This window comes from Pongo abelii, chromosome 2, assembly GCF_028885655.2.
Source record: "Pongo abelii isolate AG06213 chromosome 2, NHGRI_mPonAbe1-v2.0_pri, whole genome shotgun sequence".
NCBI classification, from domain to species: Eukaryota; Metazoa; Chordata; class Mammalia; order Primates; family Hominidae; genus Pongo; species Pongo abelii.
Window position 1 is genome coordinate 106,280,299 of NC_085928.1, and position 21,233 is coordinate 106,301,531.

The 21,233-nt window shown below is 43.8% G+C and overlaps 1 protein-coding gene, 1 non-coding gene and 1 pseudogene across 6 annotated transcripts in view; 1 reads left to right on the forward strand and 2 right to left on the reverse strand.

Moving 5' to 3' along the window:
* The window catches only part of CDC25A (cell division cycle 25A), a 31,375-nt gene that overhangs the window by 7,580 nt on the left and 2,562 nt on the right, over positions 1–21,233 (forward strand). For 3 of the 5 annotated variants that reach the window (XM_009239075.4, XM_054550872.2, XM_009239076.4), the window contains 8 exons: positions 58–177; positions 2,936–3,070; positions 3,480–3,551; positions 6,479–6,652; positions 12,971–13,069; positions 15,013–15,075; positions 15,172–15,270; positions 16,510–16,640. In XM_009239075.4, the coding sequence (XP_009237350.1) occupies positions 58–177; positions 2,936–3,070; positions 3,480–3,551; positions 6,479–6,652; positions 12,971–13,069; positions 15,013–15,075; positions 15,172–15,270; positions 16,510–16,640 (893 nt within the window). The remainder of the gene's footprint in view (positions 1–57; positions 178–2,935; positions 3,071–3,479; positions 3,552–6,478; positions 6,653–12,970; positions 13,070–15,012; positions 15,076–15,171; positions 15,271–16,509; positions 16,641–21,233) is intronic. The other 2 variants (XM_002813801.6, XM_009239077.4) reach the window with 1 other exon arrangement.
* On the reverse strand, positions 507–568 carry LOC112132872 (U7 small nuclear RNA). The gene has a single exon (XR_002914577.1). It is a non-coding gene; the product is annotated as a U7 small nuclear RNA (small nuclear RNA).
* Positions 17,361–21,039, reverse strand: LOC129058767 (small nuclear ribonucleoprotein F-like; annotated as a pseudogene).

Sequence of the window (21,233 nt, forward strand, 5' to 3'; positions counted from 1 at the left end):
AAGCTGAGGCCCGAGTTGGTTTTCATGGACAGTAGATGTCTCGACTATGTCTTGCAGGAAGCCTTTGAGTTTAAGAAGCCAGTAAGACCTGTATCTCGTGGCTGCCTACACTCTCATGGACTCCAGGAGGGTAAAGATCTCTTCACACAGAGGCAGAACTCTGCCCCAGCTCGGATGGTATGTGCTCTGGCTTTCAGAGGGGAATTCCTGACAGGAAGAAAGGATTAAAACACCTTCTTTCATCCAGAATTGAAGGCACTACAGTAGCGCTAGCTGTTTTTACCTTGACTTTGTCTTTTAAAACTAGACTGTCAAGCATTCTTGGTGGTTTTGCTGTGTCTGGAGAACAGACAGGCGGTAGTAAGAGTGGGAGATGGTGTTTGAAATATTGGAGTTGTGCAAGGAATAATTGACTTTGTTAATCTGGGAAATCCTGGGTCATCCTGAATGTACGTGTGGTGAGATTAGATTTCCTATTTTTTTTTCTTTTTCTTTTTTTTTTTTTTAAGGGCTTTCTGGCAAAAACTGGAAAGCCTGCGAGACAAATTTTAAAAGAGCCATAACGCTAGATCTCTTACTTAAAACTTGCTCTTTTACTATGCATTCTAAGTGCTTCTCAAAGAACTGGAGAGAGAGCACTTGACTTCTTCCAAAGGTGGTTTGTTAAGAACAGTTATGGGCCAGGTGCCATGGCTTATGCCTATAATCTCAGCACTTTGGAAAACTGAGACAGGAGGATCGCTTGAGTCCTGGGCAGCATAGTGAGACCACATCTCTATTTTTTTTATTTTTTATTTTTTTAAAGAACTATTATGGATTCCAGTGAACGCTCAGGCTGTTGGGCAGTTTTGGGGTCACTCGTTTCAGGGCTGTGTATTTGCCAGACAGGGACTGTCATTACTTCCAGAGTTTCCTGCTGTTGGTCTGAATTGGATTAACTGATAGCATCTATAGATTAGAGAGGCCCAACTTGAGCAAGATGACCACATTTGGCTTCCAGGTTTACCTAGGATCTTAAATCTGAAAATACACCTTTCCAATCTGCTTTGTGTTCTGCGGTTCAGCCAGTATTGCTACTCTGTCTATCATTTGCACAAAGCACTTTTATATGTTCTTGTCTTGTGAAGTAAGTGGAGTTAACCCACTTGAACAGATTAGGAAAGTACCACTAGAGAGGTTTGGATGATTTATCAAAGGATATACATAAGTAGGAAACCAGGATTTAATGATCTCTGGCTGGGTGCGGTGGCTCATGGCTGTAATCCCAGCACTTTGGGAGGCCAAGGTGGGAGGATCACCTGAGGTCAGGAGTTCAAGACCAGCCTGGGTAACATAGTGAGACCCTATCTGTACAAAGTTAAAAAATAAGCTGAGTGTGGTGGCTTTTTCCTGTAGTCCCAATTACTCGGGAGGCTGAAGTGGGAGGATTGCTTTGAGCCCAAGAATTCGAGGCTGCAGTGAGCTATGATCAGACCACTGTACTCCAGCCTGGACAATGAATCCCTGTCTCAATAAGCAATCTCTAAATTCCCAAGTACACAGTAATGCTTTAAGAGTTGGGAATCAGAAACAATATATTTGGTGTGTGCTTAGCGACTAGAGCCTGTATCACATCTGCACCTAGGAATCCCAGAACATACCTCACAAACGTTGGTGTGATACAGTGTGAGCTTTCGTGATAAAGGTACTGCCCCATAATAAAGTTATCTACCCCTAGGCTCAGCTGGCTAAAAAAATTTGCCATTTCCCCGAGTGTGCACTTGGGGAGGACTAGAGACTGCTCAGAACTTGTTTTATATTGTGAAGCAAAGCTAATGCCAGAACCAGAATAGGCCAGCTGCAGAGAGGATTCCTTGGTGCATGATCCACTCAGAAAATCGGAGGGCCACTTAACTAACAACAGATTCATACCCCAAAGAGATTTGGATTTTAAGGATTACTTGTAGGTCATAACATTGGGACTACCCTGCTACTGTGAAAAAAATAACTCTATAAACTTTTTTTTCTGGATTTGAAAGTGCCTAGAAAATAAATAATTCAGTATTAGCAGTGTTTGTATTGGTAGGATTTATCTTCAGGTGTGGATTTATGAGCAGTTTTTCTAAATTTTCTATATTCCATGTTTAGAGGTTTCCCAAAAAAAAGTATGACTATAGGTTGGCTAATGAGGTACCGCCATTTTAATTCCAGGAATGGCATTCTCCTAGGGAGATAGTGTAGTGAGAAGAGTTTGGATTTTGGAGTCAAACAGGTGAGGTGTATAATCTTGGCAACCTCTCTTAAGCACCAGTTTCCTGATTTGCTAAAGAAAAAGGAAAGGATTAGCTACCTTTAGTGTATTGTGAGGCTTCTATTGGATTATATGTATAAAGATTATATCGTACTATCTGGCACACAATAGTTCCTCATTTAAAAAATTAGCACCATTTAAATCCCAAGTCTAAAGAACGAGGATAGATTTTATAGAAGGAGGTTACCTTTTATTCCCCCCTGTCAGAACTGGAGTTATATATAAGTACATTCTCTAGGCCATTTTATGGTCTCTATAGAGATTTGCATCTGCTTGCCCTAACTCATTTCAGCAGATTCTCATACTGTCACAGTCCTCAGTGCTGATCGGTGTTCACTGATGCAACCTCCTAATAAAAGAAACCTTGTTCTTCACAAGAGGCTATCTCTAGTACCCATTATAAGGTGAACTGCTTCTGGCAAGAGTTCTCTGTGAAGGCTACTGACTACTCAGGGCTGTGTGTGGACATCAAATCATTTATAATCTTGGGATATATTTTCATATAATCAGTAATGGCTAAAATTTTGCTTTGTATAACAAGTATAACATAGTATGTTTTCATCATAAAAACTAGTGACCCATTCAAGGAAATCAAAGTGGACCAGAGCTCTCATTTATTATTAATCCATGAATTTTGTCTTACAGCTTTCCTCAAATGAAAGAGATAGCAGTGAACCAGGGAATTTCATTCCTCTTTTTACACCCCAGTCACCTGTGACAGCCACTTTGTCTGATGAGGATGATGGCTTCGTGGACCTTCTCGATGGAGAGAATCTGAAGGTACAGTGTGTGTGTGTGTGTTCCTATCTGTTCTACTAATTAATTACCTCTGGAGAAGTCATGTGATGTGAAAAAGAACAGCAATAGCAGTTCCCCGGGGCTTGCTTAGCTGATATTTTTGTTCATTTGGTGATAATTCATTTAATAATAGGGCTACCAGCCTTATTAAATCCTTTGGATTGGGGGACGGGGGTGTCAAAAGAAGACATATGATCCTTCTTACCCTGAAGGAGCTAACTAACAGTCTATATGCAAGAAATATGAAATCAGAACGGTATAGGATGGTACATTAAGGATACTTCCTATCCAGGCCTGTCTGGTATTCTTCAGGGAGAAACACACCTAAAGCACTTAAACAAATGTTAGTCTCTACAGGCTCTTTTTAAAATCAGTTTTTCTGTTTCTTTAGAATGAGGAGGAGACCCCCTCGTGCATGGCAAGCCTCTGGACAGCTCCTCTCGTCATGAGAACTGCAAACCTTGTGAGTTGTTCTAGTGTGTCTGGAGGAAGCCCTGAGTGATTGGGTCACTGGACAGAGTAGTCCTTAGTTGAGTATAGCCAAAGATTGAAATGAATGATAGGATTTGGGGATCTGGGTTTTAGGCCTCACTTTGGCTACCTACAAATTATGACCTTTAGTCATGATATCTCTCTGCATGTCTCCTGATCTATAAGGAGTGTGGGTTAGGAGGGACCATGGTCATTCCTAGCTTTTACCATCTAGTTAGTTTGAAAAAAGCCTATCTGAAACCTTTAGCCTGAAGACTTTACTTTTTTTAGGTTATTCTCATTTATATTCCACAGAACCTAGCATAAAATTAGACAAGCAACAGGATTTTTTTTTTTTTTTTTTTTTTTTTTTTTTTTTTTTTAGACGGAGTCTCGCTCTTATTGCCCATTCTAGAGTGCAGTGGTGCAATCTTGACTCACTGCAACCTCTGCCTCCCAGGTTCAAGTGATTCTCCTGCCTCAGCCTCCCGAGTAGCTGGGAATACAGGTGCCTGCCACCATACCCACCTAATTTTTGTATTTTTAGTAGAGACGGGGTTACACTATGTTGGCCAGGCTAGTCTCGAACTCCTGACCTCAGGTGATCTGCCCACCTCGACCTCTCAAAGTGCTGGGATTACAGGCATGAGCCACTGTACCCGGCTGGATGTTTTTTTTTTTTTTTTTTTTTTTTTCATTGAAAATACCTTCCTGAGGCTGGGTATTTTCAGGTAGATATTTTCAATTTTGAAAATTACATATTATATATATTATATATATAATATAAAGTAATATAATATATATATTATATATATAATATAAAGTAATATAATATATATATACACACATACACACACAGTATAGATTTGTGTTTCCATCAGGGATACTTTCAAACAGAAAGCATAGTATATGTAGATACAGAATCTATAGTGTATGTGTGTATATATATTCAAAATCACATATATATACACACACACACGCTATAGATTCGTGTTTTCATCATAGGAATATTTTCAAAGTTAGAAGCAAGAATGTGCCTACACAGGTATATACACCTGTATATTCAGAGATATACACCCTTAGGTACACATCTAAATTGATAAGTTCATATTTTTTAATTATCAATAACCTGAACTATAATTACAGGACAAATGAGCTACAGTTTTTTTGTTTATTTGTTTGTTTGGTTTGTTTTGTTTTTGAGACAGAGTCTCCCTCTGTTTCCCAGGCTGGAGTGCGGTGCAGTGGTGCAGTCTTGACTCACTGCAACCTCTGCCTCCTGGGTTCAAGTGCTTCTCCTGGCTCAGCCTTCTGAGTAGCTGGGACTACAGGCTTACGCCACCACTCTTGGCTAATTTTTTTGTTATTTTTAGTAGAGACGAGGTTTCACTATGTTAGCCAGGCTGGTCTCGAACTCTTGACCTCAGGTGATCCATCCACCTGCCTCCCAAAGTGCTGGGATTACAGGCATGAGCCACCGCGCCCAGCCAAGCTACAGTTTTGAGATCACTTACGGATTATAGTGCATTCATGTGCATGGCTTTTGAGAAAATATGTTAACCCAGTACAAATGTTATGAGTAAATTTACCAGGTCATTTTGATAGGCATAAAATTATATAAAATGTGAGAACATTTTGGAAGTGGCTATTAGTTTTATAGATTTGATTTTAAAATCATAAGCATGGGCTTGTAAGCTCTTAATAGTGGGGAAATGTCTTCCACAAATGGTTATTACAAACTAAACATTGCTGGGAGCTGTAATGGAAAATAAACTTCAGACAAAAGAGGGAGAAAATCCCTGGTCTCTATAGGACCAGATGTGGGAGTGATCCATTCTACTGGGGACTATCAGGAAGATTTCAAAGAAGTGACATTGAAGTGTTAGCATCAACTTGAAAATGAATGGTTTACTGAGATGTGAAAGGACATTCTGTGCAGAAGGAAAAGCCAGGCCAAGACACATGGAGTCGAGAATAGGCTGAGATGCGTTTAGAGAGCTGACTCTCGCTACCACTGGTCAGATTGGCTTCCCTTGGACTCTGGAAAATTCGTCTTTATTTATTTATTTATTTATTTATTTTTTTGAGACAGAGTCTTGCTCTGTCACCCAGACTGGAGTGCAGTGGTGCAATCTTCGCTCACTACAACCTCCACCTCCTGGCTTCAACTGATTCTCGTGCCTCAGCCTCCTGGGTAGCTGGGATTAAAGGCAAGCACCACCACGCCTGGCTAATTTTTTTGTATTTTTAATAGAGACGGGGTTTCTTTATGTTGGCCAGGCTGGTATTGAACTTGTGACCTCAGGTGATCCACTGTGTTGGGATTACAGGCGTGAGCCACCGCGCCCAGCCTGGGAAATTAGTCTTTAAAAGACCAAGTAGAAAAAAAGACTTTGAACACAATTTTGAAAGGCATTTGCTAGTCTGCCCATCCCCACTCCCTCCAAATTTACCATCTTAACTATACCTTAACCAATGATGTCCCCATTTTTATTATAACTTGGCTACTGTACATCTTTTCTGGATTTAGGTGGGGTATTTAAACCCGTTGAGCTGCTTAATTAAGCAAGGTGCAAGTAATAAAATGGAGGGGAAGATAGGTAAGCCAAAAATGTTTTCCTGACTGGAAGGTCGCACTTCTCTTGACGCAGGATTATGTAGACAGTTTTTGTGAGGGCAAAGGACGTTTTGCTCGTCTCTATATAATGTCAGCTATGTATTCATTGAGCACTAAGTGCTCAGTGCCTACTATGTGCCAGGCCCTATGAGAGTTGCTAGGACTAGATGAATCGGCAGTGTCTGTTTGCTAATTTAGAATTGATCTTAAATCATCCCAGGAAACCTTTGGTTTATTTGTCTTACCATTCAAGTGAACAGGTTTTAATGAAAGTTGGGTCTGTCTGTTTTTTTTCCTGTAAGGACAATCGAAGCAAGCTGTTTGACTCCCCTTCCCTGTGTAGCTCCAGCACTCGGTCAGTGTTGAAGAGACCAGAACGATCTCAAGAGGAGTCTCCACCTGGAAATACAAAGAGGAGGAAGAGCATGTCTGGGGCCAGCCCCAAAGAGTCAACTAATCCAGAGAAGGCCCATGAGGTTAGTTTCCTAGGTTCCTTTTTGCTCTAGCACAGATACTGTATTTTTCAGTTCTAAAAATTTCCACTTAGTGGTTCATTTATTTTCTTTGCTAAGATTTGCTGGGGTCTTGTGGGGTTGTGTGTGTGTGTGTGTGTGTGTGTGTGTGTGTTTCTTTTAATAGAGATGGGATCTAGCGATGTTGCCCAGGTTGGTCTTGAACTCCTAGCCTCAAGCGATCCTCCTGCCTTGGCCTCCCAAAGCACTGGGATTACAAGTGTGAGCCACCACACCTGGCTGATACTTGGCTGTTTTCATGTTGGTTTTTCATTTGCTTTGAGTATGTTCATAATTGCCTGTTGAAGCATTTTTAAGATGGCTGCTTTAAAATCTTTGTAAGACAAATCCAACATCCATCCATAGTGTTGTTGGCATCTATTGATTGTCTTTTCCTATTCAAGTTGGGATTTTTCTGGTTCTTGGTATGACCAGTGATTCTTCCATTGTCTCCTGTATATTTGTGAGTCTCAGGTCTATGTAAATCTTATATTTTAGCAGGCTTCCTCTGATACTGCAAGAAAGGTGTGGGTGGAAGTCCGGGTTCCCCAGCACAAACTCCATTGACACCTTGGGTGGGAACTTGTCTCATTATTGCTGGGAGGGAGCAGAAGTTCATTCCATCCCAGTGGGGTGGTGACTGGGGAACTGTATGACAGCTGGGCAAAGGTGGTGGCCCCCGCTTGCTGTTGGCCATAATTGTTTCTGTGTTGACTAGTAGAATGATTATTGTCTAAAAGTCTTCTGCCTCAATAGGCCATCCTTTGCCTAGAGAGAGCAGGCTTTTCTTGGGGCTTGTTGTGTTGCTGTCTCCAGCTCATGAGTTGAATGGTTAACTCATTCGTTTTTAATTTTCTTATTTCTGGATAAATCTATCTGAATCTATGAATTTCCCACTGCTTTAGATTTGTCTCATAACTTTTGACCTGAAATGTTTTTATTATCATTTATTATAGATATTTTATTTCCTTTTAATCCAGACCTATCATGGCCTATTAAATACTTGATTTTTATAAAGGTCTGTCTGTCTTTTTTTTTTTTTTTTTTTTTGAGATGGACTCTCGCTCTGGCGCCCAGGCTGGAGTGCAGTGGCGCGATCTTGGCTCACTGCAAGCTCCGCCTCCCGGGTTCATGCCATTCTCCTGCTTCAGCCTCCCAGTAGCTGGGACTACAGGAGCCCGCCACCACGCCCAGCTAATTTTTTGTATTTTTAGTAGAGACGGGGTTTCACAGTGTTAGCCAGGATGGTCTCGATCTCCTGACCTTGTGATCCGCCCACCTCGGCCTCCTAAAGTGCTGGGATTACAGGCATGAGCCACCGCGCCCAGCCCTGTCTGTCTAATTCTTCAAGTTAATTCATTGCATTGCTCATAGTTGTATAGGCTGTTTTGTTGTTTCCTGTTTCTGAGACAGGGTCTCTCTGTCACCCAGGCTGGAGTGCAGTGGCATGATCTCCGCTCACTGCACTCTCCACCTCCCAGGCTCAAGCAATCCTCCCACCTCAGCCTCTCAAGCAGCTGGGACTATAGGTGTGTGCCACCAAACCCAGCTAATTTTTGTATTTTTTGTAGAGACAGGCTTTCGCCATGTTGCACAGGCTGGTCTCAAACTCCTGGGCTCAGGGCGATCCTCCTGCCTTGGCCTCCCAAAGTGCCAGGATCATAGGTGTTAGACACAGCACCTTACATCGGTGAGCTAGTGTCATGGTTGTCTGGGCCTAAGTCCTATGGTCCTTTGTGTTATTTTTTCTATTTATTCCGTGGCTAGACACACAAAACACTGGTTTATTTTATGCTTTTCCTTCATTATACTGTCCTTATATTGAGGTTTGGTATTAAGCATTATAAAATGGTGAACTGCTGTGGCATGAAAAGGTTTAAGTAAATCTCATCACAGTCTTAAAAGGTTAGAGAGATGACAGCTAGGAAAACATTTAGCATTTAGGCCTACTGCCTTATCATATCTGCTTTTGTTTTTAATGCTTTATGAATGTTTTTAAAGTATTGTTCTAAATATTTAGAACTATTCTAAATATTTAGAATATTTAGAAAATATTTAGAATATTTTAATAACTGCATAGTATTTTTGTTTTGGGACAGTTGTTTGGTTTTGGTTTTTGTTCTTTTTGTTTGTGGGGGGCACAGGGTCTAGCGCTGTCGCTCAGGCTGGAGTGCAGTAGCACGATCACAGCTCAGTACAGCCTCCAGGGGCTCAAGCACTCCTCCCGCCTCAGCCCCCCTAGCAGCTGGGACTACAGGCATGCACCACCATGCCCAGTTAATTAAAAAAAATTTTTTTTTAATTTTTTGTAGAAAAGAGGTCTTACTGTGTTGCCCAGGCTGGCCTTGAACTCCTGGGCTCAAGGAGTCCTCCCACCTCAGCCTCCTAAGTATCTGGGACTACAGGCACAGGCCAATGCACCCGGCTGATAGTGTTTTGACTTACAAGTGTAATAGAAATAATTGAATAAATCACCTTCTGGACATTTAGAATTTCCCTTCCCCTGATTTTCCTTTTATTTCTAATTAAAAATGAAATTCTGGGTTATAAGGGCAAGAACATTTATGAAACTTTACATTATATACATGTCAGAAAATATCTATCAATATTTAATAATATTCAGGCTGAGTGCTGTGGTTCACTCCTGTAACCCCAGCACTTTGGGAAGACAAGGCGGGTGGATCACGAGGTCAGGAGTTTCATACCAGCCTGGCCAATATGGTGAAACCCTGTCTCTACTGAAAATACAAAAAATAGCTGGGTGTGGTGGCATGGGCCTGTAATCCCCAGCTGCTCAGGAAGCTGAGGCAGGAGAATCGCTTGAACCCGGGAGGTAGAGGTTACAGTGAGCAGAGATCACGCCACTGCACTCCAGCCTGGGTGATAGAGTGAGATTCCATCTCAAAAAAAAAAAAAAGAATATTCATTTTCTTTTTCTTTCTTTTTGAGACACGCTGGAGTGCAGTGGCAGGATCTTGGCTCATGGCAACCTCCATCTCCCCAGTTCAAGCAATTCTCTGCTTCAGCCTCCTGAGTAGCTGGGATTACAGGTGCCCACCACCAGGCCCAACTAATTTTTTTTGTATTTTTAGTAGAGGTGGGGTTTCACCAAGTTGGCCAGGCTGGTCTTGAACTCCTGACCTCAGGTGATATATCCGCCTCGTCCTCCCAAAGTGCTGGGATTACAGGTGTGAGCCACTACGCCTGGCCAGAATATTCATTTTCTTTTACCATAATAGAGATTGACCTTTTTATTTCCATATTTGTAAAATTTTCTTGGATAAAATAATACTGTTAATAATTATTTTGTATATATATTGGCCCTCATGTTTTGGTTTATTTTCATATATTTTAATTTTTAGTATTTTAAATTCCATTGTGGAGAAAATGTCAAGCATTGCTAGAGTACAGTTATCATACCTGTGATATTGTGAAATATATATTTAGTCTTCTCTCCTTTTGTCATATAACTCCTAAAATCTTTGGAATATCCAAGGTCATATCTTTTTGTATACTAATGATTGATAGCTTCAGGGTGGGACTGGTCACTGGAAAGACAGAGACATGATTAGAGGTTGGAGCTTTCAGCCCCACCCTCCAATGTCTAGGGAAAGGAGAGGGGCTAAAGGTCAAGTTGATCACTCATGGCCAATGGTTTAATCAATCATTTCTATGCAATGAAGCCTCCCTAAAACCTTGAAAGCACAGGGTTCAGAGAGCTTCTGGATAGCTGAACACATGGAGCTTCCTGGAGGTTGGGGCACCCAAGGAGAGCATGGCAGCTCCATGTCCCTTCTCCCATACCTCACCCTATGCATGTCTTCTTCTATATCCTTTGAATATCCTTCATAATAAACTGGTAAATGTGTTTTCTTGAGTTCTGTGAGCCACTTCTAGCAAATTAAACCAAAAGAAGGGGTCATGGGAACCCCCACTTAAAGCTGGTGGTCGTAGATCAGAAGTTCCAGAGGCCCAACTGGTGTCTGAAGGGTGGTGCGGTTTTGAGGACTGGGCCCTCAACTTCCTGATCTAACACTCTGCAGGTAGATAGTGTCAGAATTGAATTGGACGGCACCCGGCTATTTTCCACTGCAGAACTGCTTGCTTGCTTGCTGGTAGGGAGAAATCCCCTCATATCTGGGGTAACAGCACTTCTGTCTTCTGTTGTTGTTGAGTGAGGGAATAAGAAAAAGCACTTTGAGTTTGTGGAGTGTTTTCCTCACACAAACATGTCATACAGGGCTGAATTTCTGGGTGTTTTTTTTTTTTGAAACCGAGTCTCGCTCTGTCGCCCAGACTGGAGTGCCATGGCTTGATCTCTGCTCACTGCAACCTCCGCCTCTCAGGTTCCAGCAATTCTCCCGCCTCAGCCTCCTGAGTAGCTGGGACTACAGGCGCCCACCACCACTCCTGGCTAATTTTTTATATTTTTAGTAGAGACGGGGTTTCACCATGTTGGCAAGGCTGGTCTCGAACCCCTGACATCAAGTGATCCACTCACCTCGGCCTCCCAAAGTGCTGGGATTACAGGTGTGAGCCACCACGCCCGGCAGAGCTAAATTTCTTACTATCAAATGTCAAATATCCAGTCTGGGTTCAGTTTTCTGCAGTTGTCTCCTAAGTACTTTTACAGTTTATTTATTAAAATCTGGATCCAAATAAAGTCTATACACTGTAGTTGGTCAATAGATCTCTTACTCTTCAGATTTCAGTGCTCCATCTGTTTCCCTCTTGCATATTTTTATTTGTTGAAGAGCTCAAGTCATTTGTCCTGCAAAGGTTCCCACAGTCCTGTGGGGTCTTCAGACATTGTCTTCTATCCCCTATATTGCCTTAACCTAACTCTGGAAAGGATGGATTGAATTCCGGTTCTATTTGTTTGGCAAGAATATCACATAGATGATTTTGTCTACTTTGATCAGGAGGTATAATGTGCCAGGCAGCCATTGGTGATTGCTGCCCAGATTTTTTACTTCATTTCACCAGGGTTTCAGAAAGATGATACTGCAGTTTTTACATTCTTTCCTCATTAATTAGCTAGAATATGTCTATAAAGAGAAACTTACACTCATCAAACACTGTGGTTACCCTTGGGAAAGGCAGGATGAATATTGGATCTCTTTATTTGCCAGTTTCCAAATAATGCCCTACCAAGCATCTTCCAAAGTTGAAAGCAAGACTTATAATTGTTTTTCAATAATAATCAGGAATTCATGGGTTAAAACATTTGATGTGTTTCTGTGTATTGCAAATATTATCCTTTTGCTCAGATTATCCCCTTTTTAACAGCTGGCTTCCTCTTCTCATTGAATAAAGCTAAGACGTAGGCCGGGCGCGGTGGCTCACACCTGTAATCCCAGCACTTTGGGAGGCCAAGGTAGGCAGATCACCTGAGGCCAGGAGTTCAAGACCATCTGGCCAACATGGTGAAACCCCATCTCTACTAAAAATACAAAAATTAGCCGGGCGTGGTGGCACACACCTATAGTCCCAGCTGCTCTGGAGGCTGCAGCAGAATCGCTTGAACCTGGGAGGCAGAGGTTACAGTGAGCCAAGATCACGCCACTGCACTCCAGCCTGGGCGACAGAGCGAGACTCTGTCTTTTAAAAAAAAAAGCTAAGACATACTTTTTCTAAACTTAGTCCTAGTTTTAACCCCCCTTGTTTCTTTCTCTTTTATTGGAGATAGTTTCACTCTGTCACCCAGGCTGGAGTGCAGTGGCACCATCACCACTTGTTGTAGCCTTGACCTCCCTAGGCTCAGGTGATCCTCCCACTTCAGCCTCCCAAGTAGCTGGGACTACAGGCACACACCACCATGCCCGGCTTGTGTGTGTGTGTGTGTGTGTGTGTTTGTGTAGACAGGGTCTTGCTCTGTGATCTGGTCTGGAACTCCTGTGCTCAACCGATTCACCCGCCTTGCCCAGGCTGATCTGGAACTCCTGGGCTCAAGTGATTAACCCACCTTGGCCTCCCAAAGTGCTGGGATTACAGGCATGAGCCAAACCACCCGCCCCCCCATTTTTTTTTTTTTTTTTTTTTTTTTTTTAAAGGAAGGAAGGAAAACTTAGTTTCAGAGCAATTCGGTTACACACTGGAATAATAGGAGACCTAGTCAATAACCCACATTCGTTTTTGTTCACTCCAGATTCAATAAAATAAAAACTTCTTACTAAATGTAGGCATTAACATTTCAGTCTCCTCGAGACATGCTCCAAGTGAATGTTTTCAGAAGTTCCATTCAGAACCCTTGTCTCATTCTGTACCTTTGATTTGTTACAGACTCTTCATCAGTCTTTATCCCTGGCATCTTCCCCCAAAGGAACCATTGAGAACATTTTGGACAATGACCCAAGGGACCTTATAGGAGACTTCTCCAAGGTAATTGCAAGCAGAGCTGCTCTGGCAAGTGTAGGAGGGAGTGTGGGTATTTAGAACCCCACTCAGCCTGTCTCCCTCCCCAGGGTGGTTCCTGGCATACCTCCAAAAGAGCACAGTTAAAAGAATGTTAAAGGTAGGGAAGCAAACTTAGTTTCTCATGATCAGGTATATGTTGGTTTCTGAGACTGTAGATATCACTATAGCTGATGGGCAGTTTTAGGTAGGGAGCTGTCCACCAACCACCTTGATTGTAACCCAAAGACCAGGCTCTCTGGGAACTGTGTTATTATAAAAATAGTAATTAGCAGGATAGTATAAAGCAGAAATAAATCTGTAGCCTCACTACAAGTCTGCATGTTGAAAGGTTATCTTAGAAGGTCCGGGATTGAGACTGAATTTCTCCGTTCAGAGAAGCTTGGCCATTGAGGGAAAAGGCCCTTCAGGAAGTCTAGAGGACGATTTTCTAATAGCCTGATATGCTACATGAAGGCTTGGCTGCAGTAAAATACAAGGCTAGGACAGGGAATGTGTCAATAGCAGCTTCTTTAATCACATTTTGACTTGAAGGTTACCAGATCAATGTTTTATTCATTAATTTAGTTAACATTTATTGAAGCCTTTATGTGTTAGGCAGAGATTCCAAAATGAGATCCATTTCCTTCCCTCAAAGAATTTAGCATGTGGTTGGAGAAGTGAGACATGAACTACGTGTACCACATGGTAGACTGAAATAAATTTTAGTGAGGTGTAAACATAAACGGCATGCCATGAGAAGTAAAAGGGTGTGTCTTGGCTAGGGGGTTGGGGAACGTATGGGCTTGGGCTGTTGATATTTCAGCCCAAATGGGTTTCGAAGGAGCAGGGAGAATGAAGAGAACAAGCAAAGACCCAGCTGTATCCTCAGTTTTGGAACCTTCTCTTGTTTGGCAGGGAGAGATGTCATCTTACTATATTACTCAGGCTGTAGTGCAGTGGCTATTCGCACATGCTATCTTAGTACACTGTAGCCTCGAACTTCTGGCCTCAAGTGCTCCCCCTGCCTCAGCCTCCCAAGTAGCTGGGACTACAGGCATGCACCACCACACTCAGTGGAATTTTCAACTTGAATTGAGGCCTGGTTATATTTGTCTTAATGGGCTTATGCATGGGGATAGATGAACTCTTGGCTCAGCCAGTCACCCTAATGAGTAATTGCTAATGTGCGCATCTTCCTCCTCAAGGCTGGGCTAGGTCTCTTTTTTTCCTATCCCTAGTGCCCCACACCATACTGGACATAGCAGGTGCTCAGTAAATAAGTGAAATCTGTATGTTTAAGTGCTGTTCACAGTCTAACTACTGACATGTGGATTCTTGACAAAAGCAGGAGAAAAATGAGATTACCTGAGGTTTGTTTATTTAAATCTGCCTTACTAGCTAGGTAACCTTGGATAAGGTGCTCAAAATGGGGATAATATACCTCATTGCTTTGTGTGAAAATTAAATGTCAGGATGTTAATGAAGTAACTAGAAGAGTAACTAGTGTGTACTAACTAATGTTTGTTTGCTTCTTTGTTTGTTTTTTGAGATGGAGTCTCGCTCTGTCACCCAGGCTGGAGTGCAGTGGTGTAATCTCAGCTCACTGCAACCTCCGCCTCCTGGGTTCAAGTGATTTTCCCACTCCAGCCTTCTGAGTAGCTGGGACTACAGGTGCATGCTAACGCCCGGCTAATTTTTGTATTTTTAACAGAGATGGGGTTTCACCATGTTAGCCAGGCTCATGTCGAACTCCTGACCTCAGGTGATCCACCAGCCTCGGCCTCCCAAAGTGCTGGGATTACAGGTGTGAGCCACCGTGCCCGGCCATTAATGTTTGTTTTTTAAAAGATACCTCCTACCAGCCAGACAAAACAGTATAAGTGTGAATAAGCTTTCAGATTCTGTAAGTATCTTTTTTTCTTTTTAAGGGTTATCTCTTTCATACAGTTGCTGGGAAACATCAGGATTTAAAATACATCTCTCCAGAAATTGTAAGTCCATCGTTTTGGAACCTACCACACATTGGGTACTTGAATCTAGTTTTTCCTGACGGTCAAAGTTGATTCTCCTTCGTTTTCTCTCAACAGATGGCATCTGTTTTGAATGGCAAGTTTGCCAACCTCATTAAAGAGTTTGTTATCATTGACTGTCGATACCCATATGAATACGAGGGAGGCCACATCAAGGTATGGATTCCTGAGACTTGCTGTAGAAGGAGCCCTAAACAGGATCTGTGGTTTTAAAGTGGGGAGGACAGTGACACCTGGCCACTTAGCTCATATGCTAGTTGTTAGAATTTTAAAACAATACAGTGAGTGTGGAAGGCATTTGATTCCGGGTGCTCTTAACGAATGTTCCCTTGTCTGCAATACTCTCTACCACCTTGTGCTACAGTTACTCTTCATGTTTCTCCCTCATACCATCATTATCAAGGACACTTGTAGGAGGTACCCACTGATGTTTAAGTCATTCAGGGGGACCAGAATGGGTTTCGTAGCATTTAAGAGGCTTGGGTACCAATGTCTGAGCACCCCAGGGCTCCTGATGAGAAGCCCATCTCTGGCAACATGTCCCGGTGTCTGTGCCAGGCTTAGTGATGCCTCCAAAGTTGATTGTTCAGCAAGCTGCCTGGTGGAGGGGCGTGTTGGGACACACGTTCCCAAGAAGAAAGGAACTGATTTTGCCATTTTAATCGTTTGTTTGTTTGTTTGTTTGAGACAGTCTCGCTCTGTCGCCAGGCTGGAGTGCAGTGGCATGATCTCGGATCATCACAACCTCTGCCTCCTGGGTTCAAGCAATTCTCCTGCCTCAGCCTTCCAAGTAGCTGGGACTACAGGCGCACGCTGCCACGCCCGGCTAATTTTATTTATTTATTTATTTATTTGTATTTTAGTAGAGACAGGGTTTCACCATGTTGCCCAGGCTGGTCTCAAACTCCTGAGCTTAGGCAATCTGCCCGCCTCAGCCTTCCAAAGTGCTAGGATTACAGGCGTGAGCCATGGCGCCTGGCCTGCCATTTTAATGTTTTACCCGATTAATAGTGTTTAAATATAGTAAGGAGGTACTTTAAATACGATGGTACTGTTTGCCATTGTCTTGTAGCTTTTGAAAATCCCCAAATTTATAAAACTACCTATAAAGTGTACCATCGTCATATTTGAATTGCCCGTTTCCAGTCCCCATGTGCATTACTGTATGATGAATGTGTACGGACCCACAAAGCTCCATTGAGATACAGGTGCCAGATGGTCTACTGGGCTTAGTACACTGTAGTGTACTAAGTGTACTAAGTGCAGAAGAACTGCAAAAATCACAAACTGGTCTTGTGGACTTAAAGATCACTCTTGATGAGTCATTACATCTTGCTGAATCATTACTTCATGTGTGAAACGTGCAGGTTCCAAGGGTCTCTGTTGTCTTCATAGGGTGCAGTGAACTTGCACATGGAAGAAGAGGTTGAAGACTTCTTACTGAAGAAGCCCATTGTACCTACTGATGGCAAGCGTGTCATTGTTGTGTTTCACTGCGAGTTTTCTTCTGAGAGAGGTCCCCGCATGTGAGTGCTGCACGGAACTGGGTTCTGGGGCAGAGGCTCCATGATGCTTTTGTGGGACGTGGTGGTTTGTGGCTTGCACTTGGAGCATATTTTAGCATATCAAGCAACCTCTTGCACATAACAAGCCATTTTCATATGTAATTTTATCCTGAGGTGAACTTTGGCTCTTCCAGTCTCCCCGACTGTCCTTAGTCTGACCTGTGGGGCTACTGTTCTCATGTGACCTCCTTCAAGTACAAAGTGACCATTCCTTATGCAAATGCCAGAAAAGTGTGAAGTTCTCATTCTGTAAAACCTGATATGATATGATGCTTTGAAACACTTGATATTATTACCAATTTCAGGGTGAAAAGAAAAAAGGGGGCCAAAGAGCTGCCCATCAGTCATCTGTGTCCATTCTAAAAGGATTGCAAGCCTGCTATGTGTCAGGCACTGACAATAAAAATGTAACTACGGTAAAGCACAGTACAGTAAAAATACCACAGGGAGCAGGACCAACAAGGACCCTGCTGCAGCAGATATCCAAGTGGGGATCCATGTAAATGCTAGGAGAACAGGAGGACAGGCAGAGAGGTAGGACAGAGAGTGCAGCTTAACTAGGATGGTCCAAGGGAGACTTCTGCAGGACCATGTTCCTATGCCACCTTTTTATTTTGAACCAATTTATTTAAAAAAAATTTTTTTTAATTAAGAAATTTCAGTTTTTTTTTTTTTGATGGAGTTTTGCTCTTGTTGCCCAGGCTGGAGTGCAGTGGCACAATCTCTTCTCACTGCAACCTCTGCCTCCCAGGTTCAAGCAATTCTCCTGCCTCAGCCTCCCAAGTAGCTGGGATTACAGGCATGCACCATCATGCCCAGCTAATTTTGTATTTTTAGTAGAGGCAGGGTTTCTCCATGTTGGTCAGACTGGTCTTGAACTCCCGACCTTAGGTGATCCGCCTGCCTCGGCCTCCCAAAGTAGTGGGATTACAGGCGTGAGCCACTGCACCTGGCTTTTTCTTTCTTTCTTTCTTTTTTTTGTTTTTTTTTGTTTTTTTGAGGCGGAGGCTCACTGTTTTCACCCAGACTGGAATGCAGCATGATCTCGGCTCACTGCAACCTCCACCTCCTGGGTTCAAGCGATTCTCCTGCCTCAGCCTCCTGAGTAGCTGGGATTACAGGCGTGCACCACCATGCCCAGCTAATTTTTGTATTTATAATAGAGATGGGGGTTTCACCATGTTGGCCAGGCTGGTCTTGAACTCCTGACCTCAGGTGATCCACCCGCCTTGGCCTCCCAAAGTGCTGGAATTACAGGTGTGAGCCACCACGCCCAGCAGAAATTTCAAATTTTGAGATGGGGTCTTAATATGTTGGCCAGGTTGGTCTCGAACTCCTGGCCTCAAGCAATCCTCTCTCCTTGGCCTCCAAAGTGCTAGGATTGCAGGCATGAGCTACTGTGCCCACCCCTTTGAACCATTTTTTTTTTTTTTTTTAGACGGAGTCTCGCTCTGTCACTCAGGCTGGAGTGCAGTGGCACAATCTCGGCTTACTGCAAGCTCTGCCTCCTGGGTTCACGCCATTCTCCTGCCTCATCCTCCCGAGTAGCTGGGACTACAGGTGCCCGCCACCATGCCTGGCTAATTTTTTTGTATTTTTAGTAGAGACGGGGTTTCACCATGTTAGCCAGGATGGTCTCCATCTCCTGACCTCGCGATCTGCCCATCTCAGCCTCCCAAAGTGCTGGGATTACAGGCATGAGCCGCCGCGCCTGGCCTGAACCATTTTAAAACTCAAGAAGAGGTGAGGTTATGGCTGGGCACAGTGGCGCCTGTAATCCCAACACTTTGGGAGGCCGAGGCAGGAGGATCACTTGCTCAGGAGTTTCAGACCAACCTGGGTAACACAGCAGGACCCCACCTCTACAAAAAATAGGAGGTGGGAGGATGGTTTGAGCCCGGCAGGTCGAGGCTGCGGTAAGCCACGATCATGCCACTGTACTCCAGCCTAGGTGACAGAGTGAGACTCTGTCTCTCTCACACACACACACACACACACACACACACACAAAGGTTATACTTGCACACACTTCACCTGATTTTATTAATTTTTAACATTTTGTCACATTTGTATGTACATGCTCTACACACAGGCAACTACAGTAGAACTTGACACTTTTGACTGTCATCTCATAAGTCCTTCAAACATCTGTCTTCAAAGGATGCTCATTGATGAATGGAATTATTCACTCAGCAGTTTTTTTTTGTTTGTTTGTTTGTTTGAGATGTAGTCTTGCTCTGTCACCCAGACTGGAGTACAGTGGTGCAATCTCGGCTCACTGCAACCTCCACCTCCCGGGTTCAAGCAATTCTCCTGCCTCAGGCTCCCGAGTAGCTGGGACTACAGGCGCATGCCACCATGCCAAACTAATGTTTGTATTTTTAGTAGAGATGGGGTTTCGCTATGTTGGCCAGGCTGGTCTCGAACTCCTGACCTCAAGTGATCCACCCGCCTTGGCCTCCCAAAGTGCTGGATTACAGGCCTGAAACAAACTAATCTAGACACACATACACACGTGTAAATTTTTTTTAAACCCACAAAAGATGCTGTTCTCTTTTTTTTAATTTTTGAGACAGGGTCAGTCTCTGTTGTCCAGGCTGGAGTACAGTGGCAGGAGCACAGCTCACTGCAGCCTCTGTCTCCCAGGCTCAAGTGATTCTCCCACCTCAGCTTCCCAGGAAGCTAGGACCACAAACATGCATCACCATGCCTGGCTAATTTTTGTATTTTTTGTAGAGACAGGGTCTCACTGTGTTGCCCAGGCTGGTCTCAAACTCCTGGGCTCAGGCAATCCTGGCCTCCCAAAGTGCTTGGATTATAGGTGTGAGCCGCCATGCCCAGCCCAAAAGGTGCTATTCTCTTAATTCTCTCATTTCACCATCTTCCTCTTTAACACCTCTAATATAAAGGACTTTATTATACCATATTGAAACTTCACCTAGATATACAGACAACGCCCCATCTCTGTATTCTGTATTTGCAAGCTGCATGTTTATATCACCATCTACAGATACCCCTTACACTTTGTTCCCCACTTGAGCTTCGCCATCACTGGCTTTCTGTTAATCCACTGAGGAAAGATTTGGGATTCACAGGTGAACTCTTTTTTTTTTTTTTTTTTTGAGATGGAATCTCGCCCTGTCGCCCAGGCTGGAATGCAGTGGCACAATCTTGGCTCACTGCAACCTCCTCCCGAGTTCAAGCAGTTCTCTGCCTCAGCCTCTCAAGTAGCTGGGATTACAGGCGCCTGCCACCACGCCCAGCTAATTTTTTGTAGTTTTAATAGACACGGGGTTTCACTATCTTGGCCAGACTGGTCTTGAACTCCTGACCTCGTGATCCACTGCCTCAGCCTCCCAAAGTGCTAGAATTACAGGTGTGAGCCACCGCGCCCAGCCAAACTGGTTTTAACCACAGGCAGATGGTTTAAGCTACAAGCTGCTGAGGAAGCTGCTGCCCATCCCTCATGAGCAGCTACCAAAGGCCCCAAACCACTGAGCTTCAAGAGAAAATCAGCAGATACTCTTGGCTCTTGTGTACCAGATACCTTTCTAGATACTGAGGGAGAAGAGCAGTGAACAAAACAGACCAAAAAATCTCTGCCTTCATGGAACTTACATTTCAGAGTGGTCAGGAGATCAAGACCAGCCTGGCCAACATGGTGAAATCCCGTCTCTACTAAAAATACAAAAATTAGCCAGGCCTGGTGGCGGACACCTGTAATCCCAGCTACTTTGGAGGCTGAGGCAGGAGCATCCCTTGAACCCAGGAGGCAGAGGTTGCAGTGAGCCGAGATCACGCCAGTGCACTCCAACCTGGGCGACAGAGTGAGACTCCATCTCAAAAAAAAAAAAAAAAAGGTGACTGGGTGCGGTGGCTCACTCCTGTAATCCCAACACTTTGGGAGGCCAAGGCAGGTGGATCACAAGGTCAAGAGGTCAAGACCATCGTGGCCAACATGGTGAAGCCCCATCTCTACTAAACATACAAAAATCAGCTGGGCAGTGGCACACGCCTGTAGTCCCAGCTATTTGGGAGGCTGAGGCAGGAGAATTGCTTGAACCCGGGAGACGGAGATTGCAGTGAGCCCGAGGTCATGCCCTTGCACTCCAGCCTGGTGACAGAGCGAGATTCTGTCTCAAAAGAAAGAAGGTGCTTCAGAGGAAAATAAGGCCAGTGGTGGAAGCTCCCAGGCAGGCTGGAGGAACAGTAGTGGGGCTGCAGGGGCTGGCGTGGGGTGAACAAGGGGCAGAGCAGCAGTAGGGGTGATGAGCTGTAGGCCTCTGAAGGACTTGGGGCCTTGGGCTTTTTCACCAAGGGCGAGGCAGTAAGCAGCCATTGGCTGGATATTGAAGACCATTCAGTCCAGGTAGAGGATAGAAACAGGGCCCCAAGGCAGGAGCAAGTTCAGCCTCTTTAAAAGCCACAGAAAGAAACAAGCCCACTTATGTAGACTGAGGTGAGTGAGGGAGCCTGGCTGAAGAGAAGGCTGGGGTGGAGAAAGCAAGGGGAATCTGGCTCATATAGTGAAACTTGCCACAAACTGGTGGTGAA